Source organism: Salmo salar, chromosome 20, assembly GCF_965601325.2.
Source record: "Salmo salar chromosome 20, fSalSal1, whole genome shotgun sequence".
Classification (NCBI taxonomy): Eukaryota; Metazoa; Chordata; class Actinopteri; order Salmoniformes; family Salmonidae; genus Salmo; species Salmo salar.
Genome location: NC_138310.1, coordinates 91,887,484 through 91,906,763, shown reverse-complemented (window position 1 = coordinate 91,906,763; position 19,280 = coordinate 91,887,484). Strand labels below are relative to the sequence as shown.

At 45.8% G+C, this 19,280-nt stretch overlaps 1 protein-coding gene across 4 annotated transcripts in view; it reads right to left on the bottom strand.

The window, feature by feature from the left end:
• Positions 1-19,280, bottom strand: part of fndc3a (fibronectin type III domain containing 3A) — a 199,304-nt gene that overhangs the window by 98,642 nt on the left and 81,382 nt on the right. The window contains exon 1 of one of the 4 annotated variants that reach the window (XM_082966822.1): positions 690-848. The exons of the other annotated variants lie outside the window; for them this stretch is intronic. Coding sequence (XP_082822948.1) covers positions 690-726 — 37 coding nt within the window. The 5' untranslated portion in view covers positions 727-848. Of the gene's footprint in view, positions 1-689; positions 849-19,280 lie in introns of those variants that run through there. 4 annotated transcript variants of the gene reach the window in all.

The window sequence follows — 19,280 nt, the reverse complement described above, 5'->3', positions numbered from 1 at the left end:
AGCGTCTGCTAAATGACTAAAATGTAAATGTAAAATGTAGAGACAGAGAGAGAGAGAGACAGAGACAGAGACAGAGACAGAGAGAGAGACAGAGAGAGAGACAGAGAGACAGAGAGACAGAGAGACAGAGAGACAGAGAGAGAGAGAGAGGGGGAGAAAGGGGGGGGGGGAGAGAGAGAGAGAAAGGGAGAGAGAGAGAAGGAGAGAGGGGAGAGAAAGGGAGAAGGAGAGAGAACGAGAGAGAACGAGAGAGAGAGAGGGGAGAGAAAGGGAGAAGGAGAGAGAGAGAGAGAGAGAACGAGAGAGAGAGAGAAGGAGAGAGGGGAGAGAAAGGGAGAAGGAGAGAGAGAGAGAGAGAGAACGAGAGAGAGAGAGAAGGAGAGAGGGGAGAGAAAGGGAGAAGGAGAGAGAACGAGAGAGAACGAGAGAGAGAGAGAAGGAGAGAGGGGAGAGAAAGGGAGAAGGAGAGAGAACGAGAGAGAGAACGAGAGAGAGAGAGAGAGAGAGAGAGAGAGAGAGAGAGAGAGAGAGAGAGAGAGCGCACTGCCTAGCTGGCACTTTCTTTAACACATTCCTCCACTGTGAACGCAGGAGATAAACATGAGAACCAAAGTCCACCACACGTAAACACACAGTGAACACACAATCACACAGGAGCGCAGTGAACACACACAAATACACACACTAACCTCCCGACTGTTCTGGCGACAGAGCGTTTCTGTTCATATTGAACTTAGAGAAGGTAGACGGAGAAAGACAGGTAAAATAGTAGTCTTTTAGTTAGGCTTAAGAGGCCCTCGTACAGACAGGCAAGTACTGTGCTATTCTATACACGCCCCTCCCCCCCCCCCCCCCCCCCCCCACACTCCTCTGAGTGGTCGGAACAGGCCCCTCCTACCAGTTGTGGAAGAACACATCAGCAGTCAGGACGAAGAACACTTCCGTGTTATGTCTCCTGATCTATTCAGGACAAACTTCCGTGTTATGTCTCCTGATCTATTCAGGACAAACTTCCGTGTTATGTCTCCTGATCTATTCAGGACAAACTTCCGTGTTATGTCTCCTGATCTATTCAGGACAAACTTCCGTGTTATGTCTCCTGATCTATTCAGGACAAACTTCCGTGTTATGTCTCCTGATCTATTCAGGACAAACTTCCGTGTTATGTCTCCTGATCTATTCAGGACAAACTTCCGTGTTATGTCTCCTGATCTATTCAGGACAAACTTCCGTGTATGTCTCCTGATCTATTCAGGACAAACTTCCGTGTTATGTCTCCTGATCTATTCAGGACAAACTCCCGTGTTATGTCTCCTGATCTATTCAGGACAATTTGTAAGTCGCTCTGGATAAGAGCGTCTGCTAAATGACTTAAATGTAAAATGTAAACTCCCGTGTTATGTCTCCTGATCTTTTGAATGGGCTTGACTATTGTTTAATCTAATTCATGAAAACGATGTACATTTCAGCGATTAAAATTACTTTTGATTATTTTTCCTATCGATCTATGAAACTTAGAAATCATCTAAATTAGAAATGAAATTAGAAATTAAACATTAAATGAGGATGTATTGATAATAAGTTAATACTTGGTGGAAGCAACTTGCAGCCATCAGAGCGCTTCATCCATTTGAATATGATTCTACCAACCTTGCACAATTCTACGAGCAACATACACTGAGTGTACAAAACATTAAGAACACCTGTTATTTCCGTGACGTAGACTGACCAGGTGAAAGTTATGATCCCTTATTGATGTCACTTATTAAATTCACTTCAAATCAGTGTAGATGAAGTGGAGCTCAGTTGGTAGCTCAGTTGGTAGAGCATGGTGTTTGCAACACCAGGGTTGTGGGTTCGATTCCCACGGGGGGCCAGCACAGAAAAAATAAATAAAAAAATGTATGAAATGTATGCATTCACTACTGTAAGTCGCTCTGGATAAGAGCGTCTGCTAAATGACTAAAATGTAAATGTAAAATGTTAAAGAAGTATTTTTAAACCTTGAGACCATTGAGACATGGATTGTGTCTGTCTCATTCAGAGGGTGAATGAACAAGACATAAATATTGAAGTGCCTGTGAACGGGGTGTGGTAGTAGGTACCAGGCACACCGGTTTGTGTCAACAACTGCAATGCTGCTGGGTTTTTCACACTCAACAGTTTCTCGTGTGTATCAAGAACGGTCCACCACCCAAAGGACATCCAGCCAACTTGAGTCAACACGGGGGGGTTCAACTGGAGTCAACACGGGGGGGTTCAACTGGAGTCAACACGGGGGGGTTTCAACTGGAGTCAACACGGGGGGGGGTTCAACTGGAGTCAACACGGGGGGGGGTTCAACTGGAGTCAACACGGGGGGGTTCAACTGGAGTCAACACGGGGGGGTTCAACTGGAGTCAACACGGGGGGGTTCAACTGGAGTCAACACGGGGGGGTTCAACTGGAGTCAACACGGGGGGGGTTCAACTGGAGTCAACACGGGGGGGGTTCAACTGGAGTCAACACGGGGGGGTTCAACTGGAGTCAACACGGGGGGGTTCAACTGGAGTCAACACGGGGGGGTTCAACTGGAGTCAACACGGGGGGGTTCAACTGGAGTCAACACGGGGGGGTTCAACACGGGGGGGGTTCAACTGGAGTCAACACGGGGGGTTCAACTGGAGTCAACACGGGGGGGGTTCAACTGGAGTCAACACGGGGGGTTCAACTGGAGTCAACACGGGGGGGGTTTCAACTGGAGTCAACACGGGGGGGTTCAACTGGAGTCAACACGGGGGGGTTCAACTGGAGTCAACACGGGGGGGTTCAACTGGAGTCAACACGGGGGGGTTCAACTGGAGTCAACACGGGGGGGTTCAACACGGGGGGGTTCAACTGGAGTCAACACGGGGGGGTTCAACTGGAGTCAACACGGGGGGGGTTCAACTGGAGTCAACACGGGGGGGGTTCAACTGGAGTCAACACGGGGGGGTTCAACTGGAGTCAACACGGGGGGGTTCAACTGGAGTCAACACGGGGGGGTTCAACTGGAGTCAACACGGGGGGGTTCAACTGGAGTCAACACGGGGGGGTTCAACTGGAGTCAACACGGGGGGGTTCAACTGGAGTCAACACGGGGGGGTTCAACTGGAGTCAACACGGGGGGGTTCAACTGGAGTCAACACGGGGGGGTTCAACTGGAGTCAACACGGGGGGGTTCAACTGGAGTCAACACGGGGGGGTTCAACTGGAGTCAACACGGGGGGGTGGTCAACACGGGGGGGTTCAACTGGAGTCAACACGGGGGGTTCAACTGGAGTCAACACGGGGGGGGTTCAACTGGAGTCAACACGGGGGGTTCAACTGGAGTCAACACGGGGGGGGGGTTCAACTGGAGTCAACACGGGGGGGTTCAACTGGAGTCAACACGGGGGGGGTTCAACTGGAGTCAACACGGGGGGGTTCAACTGGAGTCAACACGGGGGGGTTCAACTGGAGTCAACACGGGGGGGTTCAACTGGAGTCAACACGGGGGGGTTCAACTGGAGTCAACACGGGGGGGTTCAACGGAGCCCGGGGGGGTTCAACTGGAGTCAACACGGGGGGTTCAACTGGAGTCAACACGGGGGGTTCAACTGGAGTCAACACGGGGGGTTCAACTGGAGTCAACACGGGGGGTTCAACTGGAGTCAACACGGGGGGGTTCAACTGGAGTCAACACGGGGGGGTTCAACTGGAGTCAACACGGGGGGGTTCAACTGGAGTCAACACGGGGGGTTCAACTGGAGTCAGGGCCTAAAATGTACATTTTGGTCCATCTACCAGCCACTCAGATGTATTATTTCCATTACCAACAAAACTGAAGAGCGTGCTTTGTAATGTTTCTAAAACAATACATGTATTACAAGTAAGAAGTCATGTGTTTTTTTTAATTGTCCTGTTTTGTGACTGAGTCTTATAACCAAAAAATAAATGTTCACCTGCCCCTTTAAGGGTGGGAGATTACCGTGGCAATGCAACTCGAGTCATGTTTGTGCAGGAATGTCACGTCCGCAAGTTTTCCTACAAATTTGTGCTACTTTGAAAACGATGTCGCAGGTGAAAAATGTATTGGTCACGGGTTTTTGGGTTACTTCTAATTTGCACCGCTGCCGCCGTGGCATTTTCTCAACAAACAAAAACAAAAAAATATATGTATATATATACACTTCACTGTGACCTGCTGCTGACTATCAAGCAGTGAGGCAGCCTGTTGCTTAGTGAGTGAGTGAGTGAGTGGTGGGGAGGGCCAGAGGGCGGGTGGGTGGTGAGTGAGCGCTGCAGCAGGCAGCGGAGTCACGTGACGTGAGAGGAGAGACAGCAGCACCCGTATGTCATGACAACTTTTTTTTTTTTTTTTTGACCAGATAAAAAGGTAGGTCTATTTCGGATTGTCATTGCAGAGATTATTTCCAAATCTTTTTTTATTTTACATATAACATTAATAAACTAAAACTGATGGACGTCAAGAAATAACAGCGTCATGAAAACAAGTTCAGCTGCTCCAGAGACCATTCGATAGGAGATGGTTTAAACTGCATACTAATGTCCACTTTGCTTATGGAAAACCATAGCAAGTAAAGGATTTACGCAGGTGTATAAAAAAAGCGAGCACACAGCCATGCAATCTCCATAGACAAACATTGGAAGTAGAATGGCCCCGTAACTGAAGAGCTCGGTGACTTTCAACGTGGCACCGTCACAGGATGCCACCTTTCAAACGAGTCAGTTCGTCAAATTTCTGCCCTGCTAAAGCTGCCCCCCCGGGTCAACTGTAAGTGTTGATATTGTGAAGTGGAAATATCTAGGAGCAACAACGGCTCAGCCGTGAAGTGGTAGGCCACACAAGCTCACAGAACGGGACCCCCGAGTGATGAAGCGTGTTAAAATTGTCTGTCCCCAGTTGTAACACTCACTACAGAGTTCCAAACTGCCTCAGGAAGCAACTTCAGCACAAGAACTGTTTCTTCGAGAGCTTCATGAAATGGGTTTCCGTGGCCAAGCAGCCGCACACAAGCCTAAGATCACCATGCGCAATGCCAAGCGTCGGCTGGAGTGGTGTAAAGCTCAACGCCATTAGACTCAGGAGCAGTGGAAATGCAGTTTCTGGAGTGATGAATCACGCTTCACCATCTGGCAGTTCGACGGACGAATCTGGGTTTGGCAGATGCCAGGAGATCGCTACCTGCCTCAATGCATAGTGCCAACTGTAATGGTTGGTGGAGGAGGAATAATGGTCTGGGGCTGTTTTTCATGGTTCTGGTCTCTTAGTTCCAGTGAAGGGAAATCTTAACGCTACAGCATACAATAACATTCTAGACGATTCTGTGCTTCCAACTTTGTGGCAACAGTTTGGGGAAGGTCCTTTCCTGTTTCAGCATGACAATGCCCCTGTGCACAAAGCGAGGTCCATACAGAAACGGTTTGTCGAGATGGGTGTGGAATAACTTGATTAGCCTGACCTCAACCCCATTAAAGACCTTTGGGATGAATTGGAACGCCGACCGCGAGCCAGGCCTAATAGCCCAACATCAGTGCCCGACCTCACTAATGCTCTTGTGGCTGAATGGAAGCAAGTCCCCTGCAGCAATGTTCCAACATCTAGTGGAAAGCCTTCCCAGAAGAGAGGAGGCTGTTATAGCAGCAAAGGGAGGAACCAACTCCATATTAATGCCCATGACAGCAGGTGTCCGCATACATTTGGTCATGTAGCATATGTTGAAATGTCTATATCACTGGTATCTTGTGTAACCTACCTGCAGCTGGCAAAAGGATTTAATAAATATCCTATAACTTCAGTTTATTGTTGTTGTAGCCTTGTTATTATTATGCAATTATTAATGGCCATGTTTAGTTAATGAAAATGTGAAGTTATCAATTGTGATCACGGGTCCCAGTTCAATCGCCAATCAGCTGTTATTAGAATGCATTAGACAGGCTGCAGGGTTTTATTTCGTTTTTTTAAACACTGGCAGTTGTTTACAAGCATAGGCCTATTCAGTTCATATCCATATTATTAATATTTGATTCAGTGATTGAAATTACAACCCAATCCTCAGTAGCCTATTCCACCAGGGCAACAGAAGAACTTCTTAGCTCAAATGAGTCTGTCAATATGAACTAAGCAAGCTTCTAAATCATTCATTTCACTACTTGCCTAGGTTACTGTAGGCTATCTGATGGAGGCCTATCAGGCTATAGGTTACCTGCATGTAAGCTAACCAAACCATGGCAAAGTTTAATTACAATCAGAGACACAGATTTTAGTCAGTAGGACACGTCTATGCCTATTAAAATGACAAGTCAATCTAATCTCACAAATAGGTCATTTATAAAAAAGGACTGTAGTAATAACATCACAATTGCCAGAAAATTGCCATTCTTAAGTTCATCACAAGTGTTTCTTGCACAGAGAATTTGAGATTCTCTGTCATCCCTCAAACTCTCCTGTCAGTACACATCTATAGTTATGCACATGCAGATAAGGGATATACACTGCTCCAAAAAATAAAGGGAACACTAAAATAACACATCCTAGATCTGAATGAATGAAATAATCTTATTAAATACTTTTTTCTTTACATAGTTGAATGTGCTGACAACAAAACCACACAAAAAGAATCAATGGAAATCCAATTTATCAACCCATGGAGGTCTGGATTTGGAGTCACACTCAAAATTAAAGTGGAAAACCACACTACAGGCTGATCCAACTTTGATGTAATGTCCTTAAAACAAGTCAAAATGAGGCTCAGTAGTGTGTGTGGCCTCCACGTGCCTGTATGACCTCCCTACAACGCCTGGGCATGCTCCTGATGAGGTGGCGGATGGTCTCCTGAGGGATCTCCTCCCAGACCTGGACTAAAGCATCCGCCAACTCCTGGACAGTCTGTGGTGCAACGTGGCGTTGGTGGATGGAGCGAGACATGATGTCCCAGATGTGCTCAATTGGATCCAGGTCTGGGGAACGGGCGGGCCAGTCAATAGCATCAATGTCTTCCTCTTGCAGGAACTGCTGACACACTCCAGCCACATGAGGTCTAGCATTGTCTTGCATTAGGAGGAACCCAGGGCCAACCGCACCAGCATATGGTCTCACAAGGGGTCTGAGGATCTCATCTCGGTACCTAATGGCAGTCAGGCTACCTCTGGCGAGCACATGGAGGGCTGTGCGGCCCCCCAAAGAAATGCCACCCCACACCATGACTGACCCACCGCCAAACCGGTCATGCTGGAGGATGTTGCAGGCAGCAGAACGTTCTCCACGGCGTCTCCAGACTCTGTCACGTCTGTCACATGTGCTCAGTGTGAACCTGCTTTCATCTGTGAAGAGCACAGGGCGCCAGTGGCGAATTTGCCAATCTTGATGTTCTCTGGCAAATGCCAAACGTCCTGCACGGTGTTGGGCTGTAAGCACAACCCCCACCTGTGGACGTCGGGCCCTCATACCACCCTCATGGAGTCTGTTTCTGACCGTTTGAGCAGACACATGCACATTTGTGGCCTGTTGGAGGTCATTTTGCAGGGCTCTGGCAGTGCTCCTCCTGCTCCTCCTTGCACAAAGGTGGAGGTAGCGGTCCTGCTGCTGGGTTGTTGCCCTCCTACGGCCTCCTCCACGTCTCCTGATGTACTGGCCTGTCTCATGGTAGCGCCTCCATGCTCTGGACACTACGCTGACAGACACAGCAAACCTTCTTGCCACAGCTCGCGTTGATGTGCCATCCTGGATGAGCTGCACTACCTGAGCCACTTGTGTGGGTTGTAGACTCCGTCTCATGCTACCACTAGAGTGAAAGCACCGCCAGCATTCAAAAGTGACCAAAACATCAGCCAGGAAGCATAGGAACTGAGAAGTGGTCTGTGGTCACCACCTGAAGAACCACTCCTTTATTGGGGGTGTCTTGCTAATTGCCTATAATTTCCACCTGTTGTCTATTCCATTTGCACAACAGCATGTGAAATTTATTGTCAATCAGTGTTGCTTCCTAAGTGGACAGTTTGATTTCACAGAAGTGTGATTGACTTGGAGTTACATTGTGTTGTTTAAGTGTTCCCTTTATTGTTTTGAGCAGTGTATTTACAATAATAAACTATGTGGTTTGAGCCCAGAATGCTGATTAACTGAAAGCCGTGGTATTTCAGACCGTATTGAACGTGTATGACAAAAACATTTTTTTTTACTGTTCTAATTACTTCGATAACCAGTTTGCGGCATATGGCCAATATATCACGGCTAATGGCTGTATCCACGTTGTGTCGTGCGTAAGAACAGCCTTTAGGCGTGGTGTATTGGCCATACACCACACCTCCCCAGGCCTTACTGCTTAATCATAGCCGTAAAAACGAGTTAAATCGACATCCATTGACGGAAAATGATCTGGCGAGTTTAATGAGGGTGAATTATAAAATTTCTCTTGCGACCTATTTAAATTCCTTTAAGTCACGTTAACGCTCAATAAATATTGTTTTAAATGGAAAACCATATTTAGCTTCTTAGAAATTACGTTAATATTCCTTCTTAATGCGCGATAAAGTTATGGGAAAAGGGTTTATTGGCTAAATGTGGCAACTCATGCTGTGAACATATTTGGGGGGCTAGTTTTCATGCCTTGTGGGCGGGTTTTGAGTGGTGATTTTTGCTAGACCTGGCAACCCTGTGTTTGTGAGATTGAGTCTGACTAGTAGAAGCGGCATCTTCTCTTCCCAAGCAGTTGAAACTCAAACATTAAAAAACAACCTAGCATGTTAAATGTATACTGAACAAAAATATAAAATGCAACATGCAACAATTTCAAAGATTTTACTGAGTTACAGTTCATAGAAAGAAATCCGTTAAATTAAATTAATTAATTAGGGTCCTAAGGGCATAGCCATGGGTGGGCATAGGCCCACCCACAAAATAGCTTAATTACAGACAGAAATACTCCTCAGCACCCCCCATCCCCCGACGATCCCGCAGGTGAAGAAGCCGGATGTGGAGGTCCTGGGTTGGCATGGTTACATGTGGTCTGTGGTTGTGAAGCCGGTTGGATGTCCTGCCAAATTCTCTAAAAACGAAGTTGGAGGCGGCTTATGGTTAAGAAATGAACATTAAATTATATGGCAACAGCTCTGGTGGATATTTCTGCAGTCAGCACGCCAGTTGGACACTCCCTCAACACATCTGTGGCATTGTGTTGTGTGACCAACCTGCACATTTTAGAGTGGCCTTTTATTGTCCCCAGCACAAGGTGCACATGTGTAATGACCATGCTTCTTGATAATCTATCCACCTGACAGGTGTAGCCTATCTTGGCAAAGGAGAAATACTCACTAACAGGGATGTCAACTAATTTGTGCTCCACATTTTAGAGAAATACGGTTTTTGTGCGCTTGGAAAAAATGTTTTGCGTTCATATTTTTTGTTCGGCATAAATAACCAAAACACAGAAGGACAAAGTCGCACTTCCGTTTCAAGTCATTTAGACCAACTTGTATGTCTGTGCGCACCGCTTCTAAAAATGAATCTTTCAAAATCAGCTCTTATTAACGTGCAGCACAGCCTCCAACCAGGTAGTATTCCAACGCGAGGCGGGATAGGCAATATAGGATTCATAGATCGTTTTACCAGCTACGAAACAAATCCGCAAAAATACTTTGAAAACAGCTACTGCAGAATTTATTTGACTATAAATGAGATCCTAGTGGAATATGCTGGAACTGTGGAGCCCTGAACACCCACCAATGTGGCTCGTAAAATAGACATCTTAAAGCCAAAATCTACCCTTATTTGGCAGGTGATCATTTTAGGCCCTTATTGGAGTCAACACGGACCAGCATCCCTGTGGAACGCTTTCGACACCTTGTAGAGTCCATGTCCCGATGAATTGAGGCTGTTCTGAAGGCAAAATGATGAAAGGGGGGGGGGGGGGGGGCAACTCAATATTAGGAAGGTGTTCCTAATGTTTACACCCAAACAAGGGCACTGCGTTCATCCACCTCTGGCCTGCTGGCCCCCCTACCTCTGAGGAAGCACAGTTCCCGCTCAGCCCAGTCAAAACTGTTCGCTGCTCTGGCACCCCAATGGTGGAACAAGCTCCCTCACGACGCCAGGACAGCGGAGTCAATCACCACCTTCCGGAGACACCTGAAACCCCACCTCTTCAAGGAATACCTGGGATAGGATATAGTAATCCTTCTACCCCACCCCCCCCCCCCCAAAAGATGTAGATGTACTATTGTAAAGTGGTTGTTCCACTGGATATTATAAGGTGAATGCACCAATTTGTAAGTCGCTCTGGATAAGAGCGTCTGCTAAATGACTTAAATGTTAAATGTTAGTCTACTCAGTGTATAGCCATTGCTCAAACAAAATTACATTTAGTTCCTAACTAAATTCAATTTAGTTAGGAATCATTAATATACAGCAATATTCAAAACCTTGTCTCTGATTTATTTTTAAAACAGATTTAAGTCAGGGTGTAGACTGGACAATTCAGAAACAGTCAATTCCTCTTGGAAAGCAATTCTGGTGTGTTTTTGCATTTAAAATGTGTGCATTTGTCCCGCAGAACTCTTTCCCTGTGTAAGGTTGTATATAAAGTTATATTTGTGTTTGTGGATGAATTTACCTCTTCCAGATACCTTTGATTACGTTTTTTCCCCACTGAAGACCATTCAAAAAGCCGACAATAGCTCAAAAACAACAACGCTACTTCCAGGAAAACAACATCACTTGCATACCGTGTAAGACAGCTAGCTACTGCCCCCTACAGCCCAACACAAACACTACAGGCCCAGCACTGCAGCTGTTTACTGGACTGTGTTACATGACAAAATCCCCTAGTTAGTAAGTCTACACTATATCAACATGGGGTAAATCCCCTAGTTAGTAAGTCTACACTATATCAACATGGGGTAAATCCCCTAGTTAGTAAGTCTACACTATATCAACATGGGGTAAATCCCCTAGTTAGTAAGTCTACACTACATCAACATGGGGTAAATCCCCTAGTTAGTAAGTCTACACTATATCAACATGGGGTAAATCCCCTAGTTAGTAAGTCTACACTATATCAACATGGGGTAAATCCCCTAGTTAGTAAGTCTACACTATATCAACATGGGGTAAATCCCCTAGTTAGTAAGTCTACACTATATCAACATGGGGTAAATCCCCTAGTTAGTAAGTCTACACTATATCAACATGGGGTAAATCCCCTAGTTAGTAAGTCTACACTATATCAACACGGGGTAAATCCCCTAGTTAGTAAGTCTACACTATATCAACATGGGGTAAATCCCCTAGTTAGTAAGTCTACACTATATCAACATGGGGTAAATCCCCTAGTTAGTAAGTCTACACTATATCAACATGGGGTAAATCCCCTAGTTAGTAAGTCTACACTATGTCAACATGGGGTAAATCCCCTAGTTAGTAAGTCTACACTATATCAACATGGGGTAAATCCCCTAGTTAGTAAGTCTACACTATATCAACACGGGGTAAATCACCTAGTTAGTAAGTCTACACTATATCAACATGGGGTAAATCCCCTAGTCAGTAAGTCTACACTATATCAACACGGGGTAAATCCCCTAGTTAGTAAGTCTACACTATATCAACATGGGGTAAATCCCCTAGTTAGTAAGTCTACACTATATCAACATGGGGTAAATCCCCTAGTTAGTGTAGACTCACTATATCAACATGGGGTAAATCCCCTAGTTAGTGTAGACTCACTATATCAACATGGGGTAAATCCCCTAGTTAGTAAGTCTACACTATATCAACATGGGGTAAATCCCCTAGTTAGTAAGTCTACACTATATCAACATGGGGTAAATCCCCTAGTTAGTAAGTCTACACTATATCAACACGGGGTGAATCCCCTAGTTAGTAAGTCTACACTATATCAACATGGGGTAAATCCCCTAGTTAGTAAGTCTACACTATATCAACATGGGGTAAATCCCCTAGTTAGTAAGTCTACACTATATCAACATGGGGTAAATCCCCTAGTTAGTAAGTCTACACTACATCAACATGGGGTAAATCCCCTAGTTAGTAAGTCTACACTATATCAACATGGGGTAAATCCCCTAGTTAGTATAGACTCATATCAACATGGGGTAAATCACCTAGTTAGTAAGTCTACACTATATCAACATGGGGTAAATCCCCTAGTTAGTAAGTCTACACTATATCAACATGGGGTAAATCCCCTAGTTAGTAAGTCTACACTATATCAACATGGGGTAAATCCCCTAGTTAGTAAGTCTACACTATATCAACATGGGGTAAATCCCCTAGTTAGTAAGTCTACACTACATCAACATGGGGTAAATCCCCTAGTTAGTAAGTCTACACTATATCAACATGGGGTAAATCCCCTAGTTAGTAAGTCTACACTATATCAACATGGGGTAAATCCCCTAGTTAGTAAGTCTACACTATATCAACATGGGGTAAATCCCCTAGTTAGTAAGTCTACACTATATCAACATGGGGTAAATCCCCTAGTTAGTAAGTCTACACTATATCAACACGGGGTGAATCCCCTAGTTAGTAAGTCTACACTACATCAACATGGGGTAAATCCCCTAGTTAGTAAGTCTACACTATGTCAACATGGGGTAAATCCCCTAGTTAGTAAGTCTACACTACATCAACACGGGGTGAATCCCCTAGTTAGTAAGTCTACACTATATCAACATGGGGTAAATCCCCTAGTTAGTAAGTCTACACTATATCAACATGGGGTAAATCCCCTAGTTAGTAAGTCTACACTATATCAACATGGGGTGAATCCCCTAGTTAGTAAGTCTACACTATATCAACACGGGGTAAATCCCCTAGTTAGTAAGTCTACACTATATCAACATGGGGTAAATCCCCTAGTTAGTAAGTCTACACTATATCAACATGGGGTAAATCCCCTAGTTAGTAAGTCTACACTATATCAACACGGGGTAAATCCCCTAGTTAGTAAGTCTACACTATATCAACATGGGGTAAATCCCCTAGTTAGTAAGTCTACACTATATCAACATGGGGTAAATCCCCTAGTTAGTAAGTCTACACTATATCAACATGGGGTAAATCCCCTAGTTAGTAAGTCTACACTATATCAACATGGGGTAAATCACCTAGTTAGTAAGTCTACACTATATCAACACGGGGTAAATCCCCTAGTTAGTGTAGACTCATATCAACATGGGGTAAATCCCCTAGTTAGGGATGGAGGAGCAGTAGCAGAGAACACTACCGTTGTTCTATATCCTGTTGGGTTTCCATGGAGATGAAAGATGACAGGGTCACAGTCACACTAACCAGGGACGCACACACACACACACACACACACACACAGCTGGGTCACTCTACCCTATAAGCACATCTGAATGAAACAGCCTTGTCTCCTCTATCTACCACTGCAGTATGTGCACAAAAGGATAGGATCGAAGCTGGCTCTATTTGTGGAGTTTGTAATAGGCTAAATGCTAAATGGTATATTGACTTTGTAAGAAATTCCATAAACATTTTTCATAAAAATGTATGATTATTTTAAACATCTACACTACATGACCAAAAGTATGTGGACATCTATGGGTCAAACATCTCATCATGGGGCATTAATATGGAGTTGGTCCCCCCCTTTGCTGCTATAACAGCCTCCACTCTTCTGGGAAGGATTTCCACTAGATGTTGGAACATTACTGTGGGGACTTGCTTCCATTCAGCCACAAGAGCATTAGTGAGGTCGGGAAGACTGATGTTAGGCGATTAGGCCTGGCTCGCAGTCGGCGTTCCAATTCATCCCAAAGGTGTTCGATGGGGTTGAGTTCAGGGCTCTGCGAAGGCCAGTCAAGTTCTTCCACACCGATCTCGACAAACCGTTCCTGTGTGAACCTCGCTTTGTGCACGGGGGCATTGTCATGCTGAAACAGGAAAGGGCCTTCCCCAAACTGATGCCACAAAGTTGGAAGCACAGAATCATCTAGAATGTCATTGTATGCTGTAGCGTTAAGATTTCCCTTCACTGGAACTAAGGGGCCCGAACCATGAAAAACAGCCCCAGACCATTATTCCTCCTCCACCAAACATTACAGTTGGCAATATGCATTTCGGCAGGTAACGTTCTCCTGGCATCCGCCAAACCCAGATTATTCCTTCAGACTGCCAGATGGTGAAGCGTGATTCATCACCTGAGAAAACCTTTTCACTGCTCCTGAGTCCAATGGCGTTGAGCTTTACACCACTCCAGCCGACGCTTGGCATTGCGCATGGTGATCTTAGGCTTGTGTGCTGCTGCTCGGCCACGGAAACCCATTTCATGAAGCTTGCTAACGTTGCTTCCAGAGGCAGTTTGGAACTCGGTAGTGAGTGTTGCAACCGAGGACAGAGGATTTTATAGTAGTAGTGGAGAAAGTGGAAAGTTTTAAGTTCCTCGGCGTACACATCACGGACAAACTGAAATGGTCCACCCACACAGACTGCATGGTGAAGAAGACGCAACAGCGCCTCTTCAACCTCAGGAGGCTGAAGAAATTTTGCTTGTCACCTAAAACCCTCAAACTTTTACAGATGCACAATCGAGAGCATCCTGTCGGGCTGTATCACCGCCTGGTACGGCAGCTGCTCCGCCCATTACCATAAGACTCTCCAGAGGGTAGTGAGGTCTGCACAACGCATCACTGAGCGAAAACTACCTGCCCTCCACAACACCCCCGATGTCACATGAAGGCCAAAAAGATCATCAAGGACAACAACCACCCGAGCCACCGCCTGTTCACCCCGCTATCATCCAGAAGGCGAGGTCAGTACAGGTGCATCAAAGCGGGGACCGAGAGACTGAAAAACAGCTTCTATCTCAAGACCATCAGACTGTTAAACAGCCATCCCTAACACAGAGAGGTTGCTGCCAACATACAGACTCAAATCATTGACCACTTTAATAAATGGATGTAATAAAGGTATCACTAGTCACTTTATATAATGCCACTTTAATAATGCTTTCATACCCTACATTACTCATCTCATATGTATATACTATTTTAAACCATCTACACCGCACAGCCATCGCTCATCCATATATTTTTATCTAGATATTCTTATTCCAGCCCCTTACATTGTGTGTGTTAGGTAGTTGTTGTGAAATTGTTAGATTACTTGTTATATACTACTGCATTGTCGGAACTAGAAGCACAAGCATTTCGCTACACTCGCATTAACATCTGCTAACCACGTGTATGTGAACAATACAATTTGATTAGATTTTTTTTACATGCTACGCGCTTCAGCACTCGGCGGTCCCGTTCTGTGAGCTTGTGTGGCCTACCACTTCACGGCTGAGCCGTTGTTGCTCCTAGACGTTTCCACGTCACAATAACAGCACTTACAGTTGACCGGGGCAACTCTAGCAGGGCAGAAATTTGACAAACTGACTTGTAAAGTGGTTGTTCCACTGGATATCATAAGGTGAATGCACCAATTTGTAAGTCGCTCTGGATAAGAGCGTCTGCTAAATGACGTAAATGTAAATGTAATGACTGTGGCACATTGAAAGTCACTGAGCTCATTCTACTGCCAATATGGAGATTGAATGGCTGTGTGCTCAATTTTATACACTATCAGCAATAGGTGAGGCTGAAATAGCTGAATCCACTCATTTGAAGGTGTGTCCAAATATTTTTGTATATATAGTGTATTTAGATAATCAAAGGGTCTAAATACACTATATATACAAAAATATTATATTTGGCTAGAATGAGGTAATAGCCTATAGGATAGTCTAACTGATGAGGTAGGATAGTAAGGCCAGGAGAGGAGAATGAGGTAATAGCCTATAGTATTGTCTAACTGATGAGGTAGGATAGTAAGGCCAGGAGAGGAGAATGAGGTAATAGCCTATAGGATAGTCTAACTGATGAGGTAGGATAGTACGACCAGGAGAGGAGAATGAGGTAATAGCCTATAGGATAGTCTAACTGATGAGGTAGGATAGTAAGGCCAGGAGAGGAGAATGAGGTAATAGCCTATAGGATAGTCTAACTGATGAGGTAGGATAGTACGGCCAGGAGAGGAGAATGAGGTAATAGCCTATAGGATAGTCTAACTGATGAGGTAGGATAGTACGACCAGGAGAGGAGAATGAGGTAATAGCCTATAGTATTGTCTAACTGATGAGGTAGGATAGTACGGCCAGGAGAGGAGAATGAGGTAATAGCCTATAGTATTGTCTAACTGATGAGGTAGGATAGTAAGGCCAGGAGAGGAGAATGAGGTAATAGCCTATAGGATAGTCTAACTGATGAGGTAGGATAGTACGGCCAGGAGAGGAGAATGAGGTAATAGCCTATAGGATAGTCTAACTGATGAGGTAGGATAGTACGACCAGGAGAGGAGAATGAGGTAATAGCCTATAGGATAGTCTAACTGATGAGGTAGGATAGTAAGGCCAGGAGAGGAGAATGGGGTAATAGCCTATAGGATAGTCTAACTGATGAGGTAGGATAGTACGACCAGGAGAGGAGAATGAGGTAATAGCCTATAGGATAGTCTAACTGATGAGGTAGGATAGTAAGGCCAGGAGAGGAGAATGAGGTAATAGCCTATAGGATAGTCTAACTGATGAGGTAGGATAGTACGACCAGGAGAGGAGAATGAGGTAATAGCCTATAGGATAGTCTAACTGATGAGGTAGGATAGTAAGGCCAGGAGAGGAGAATGAGGTAATAGCCTATTGGATAGTCTAACTGATGAGGTACCTGTGAGTCACTCGTATTCCAACTGCAAAAGAAAAGGTTGTATAACAGACAAAATAGGGAGAGGCATCATCCTCAGGGAGCATCCCTCTACCTGATAGTCTCCTTTAATTGTCTTCTCCTGTCCTCTTCCCTCATCTCCTACTCTGCCACACAGACAGCCATTGATTTTCAGAAGACAGATTATCATCATGTTTTATATAGAAGGCAGAAGAACACACCCAGCCTTCAACCATTGACTCTGGCTTTGAGGTAAACAGATAACGTTGTCGCCACATCAGCTCGCCACAGCCTCAACTACAGACCTTACTGATGGGGGGGTGGGGGAGGAGAGGACAGAGAGACAGAGACAGAGAGATTCCTTCACTGTAGTTAGCACAGCAGAGCAACAGGCTAGTAGCTAGCCTAGCTGGTGATGAGAGGAGATTGAGGCGCTAGCCTACAGTATAGCAGCTAGCCTATATAAATCATTATAATTCCCTTGTCCCGGCTGCGAATCGCTGTGCTCCGAAGCACCTATGGCTCTCTCAGACGCCTTCACATGATCAGAAGGAAGCGCAGCTACCAGTGAAGATGGATATCAACGGCGAGCGTCCTTCTTATCGCAGCAACAGTAGTACGCGAGGGAAGTTAACGGTTCAACGACTTGCATGGGTTGCTAATATGACTAGGATTGTGTCTTTGGCTGCTGGACAACGAAATAAAGTTGATTTTAAAACCAATATAACATGAGAAATACTGGTTTTATAAAAGAGAAGTGTTCATAAAATAATCCCCTTAACATTCCTAAGGTCAGAATTTGGCTCGGCTACTTTGAAACACGGCAAGAAATACCTCATAAAATTGTTTATACCGGTTGATGCTTATTTATAAAAACCCTCTTAGGCCTCACTCGCCCCTATCTTCCTACTGCAGCCCTCATCCTCCACAAACAACACCTGTTCTGCCAGTCACATTCTGTTAAAGGTCCTCAAAGCACACACATCCCTGGGTCGCTCCTCTTTTCAGTTCGCTGCAGCTGGCGACTGGAACGAGCTGCAACAAACACTCAAACTGTACAGTTTTATCTCCATCTCTTCATTCAAAGACTCAATCATGGACACTCTTACTGACAGCTGTGGCTGCTTCGCGTGATGTATTGTTGTCTCCGACGCGCTGCCCCTCAAACCACGACCGACGCGCTGCCCCTCAAACCACGACCGACGCGCTGCCCCTCAAACCACGACCGACGCGCTGCCCCTCAAACCACGACCGACGCGCTGCCCCTCAAACCACGACCGACGCGCTGCCCCTCAAACCACGACCGACGCGCTGCCCCTCAAACCACGACCGACGCGCTGCCCCTCAAACCACGACCGACGCGCTGCCCCTCAAACCACGACCGACGCGCTGCCCCTCAAACCACGACCGACGCGCTGCCCCTCAAACCACGACCGACGCGCTGCCCCTCAAACCACGACCGACGCGCTGCCCCTCAAACCACGACCGACGCGCTGCCCCTCAAACCACGACCGACGCGCTGCCCCTCAAACCACGACCGACGCGCTGCCCCTCAAACCACGACCGACGCGCTGCCCCTCAAACCACGACCGACGCGCTGCCCCTCAAACCACGACCGACGCGCTGCCCCTCAAACCACGACCGACGCGCTGCCCCTCAAACCACGACCGACGCGCTGCCCCTCAAACCACGACCGACGCGCTGCCCTCAAACCCCGACCGACGCGCTGCCCCTCAAACCCCGACCGACGCGCTGCCCCTCAAACCCCGACCGACGCGCTGCCCCTCAAACCCCGACCGACGCGCTGCCCCTCAAACCCCGACCGACGCGCTGCCCCTCAAACCACGACCGACGCGCTGCCCCTCAAACCCCGACACGCTGCTTGCCCATTATCTATAAGCTATGTTATTATTATTTTCTAACAGTTTGAATTGAGGTGTGTTCCCGCCTCCTCATTAATTCACATATACTTTAAGTTACCCATTCGACTGTTGCGGACAATTTATGTATGAGGCTTTAGTGAGCCGGACAAACTTCTCTCTTCAAAGACAGCCTAAGCACTTCCACAGATTAAGTATGAGAACATTTGCACACATTCTCTGGCTGGCACTCGCATTGCCTTCATTGTTGTTTTCCTTACAAATAATAACTTTGGACATGTGTGCATTCTAATCAAATTAAGAGTCTTATTTTCTCTGTATCGATTCTACTGTAGCATACCATACAGTGCATTCGGAAAGTATTCAGACCCCTTCACTTTTTCCACATTTTGTAACGTTACAGCCTGATTCTAAAATTGATTAAATTGTTTTTCCCCCCTCATCAATCTACTCACAATACTCTACAATGACAAAGCAAAAACTGGTTTTTAGAAATGTTTGAAAGTCTGAAAAATAAAAAAATGAAATATGACATTTACACAAGTATTCAGACACTTTCCTCAATACTTTGTTGAATCACCTTTGGCAGCCTCGAGTCTTCTTGGGTATGACCCTACAAGCTTGGCACACCTGTAT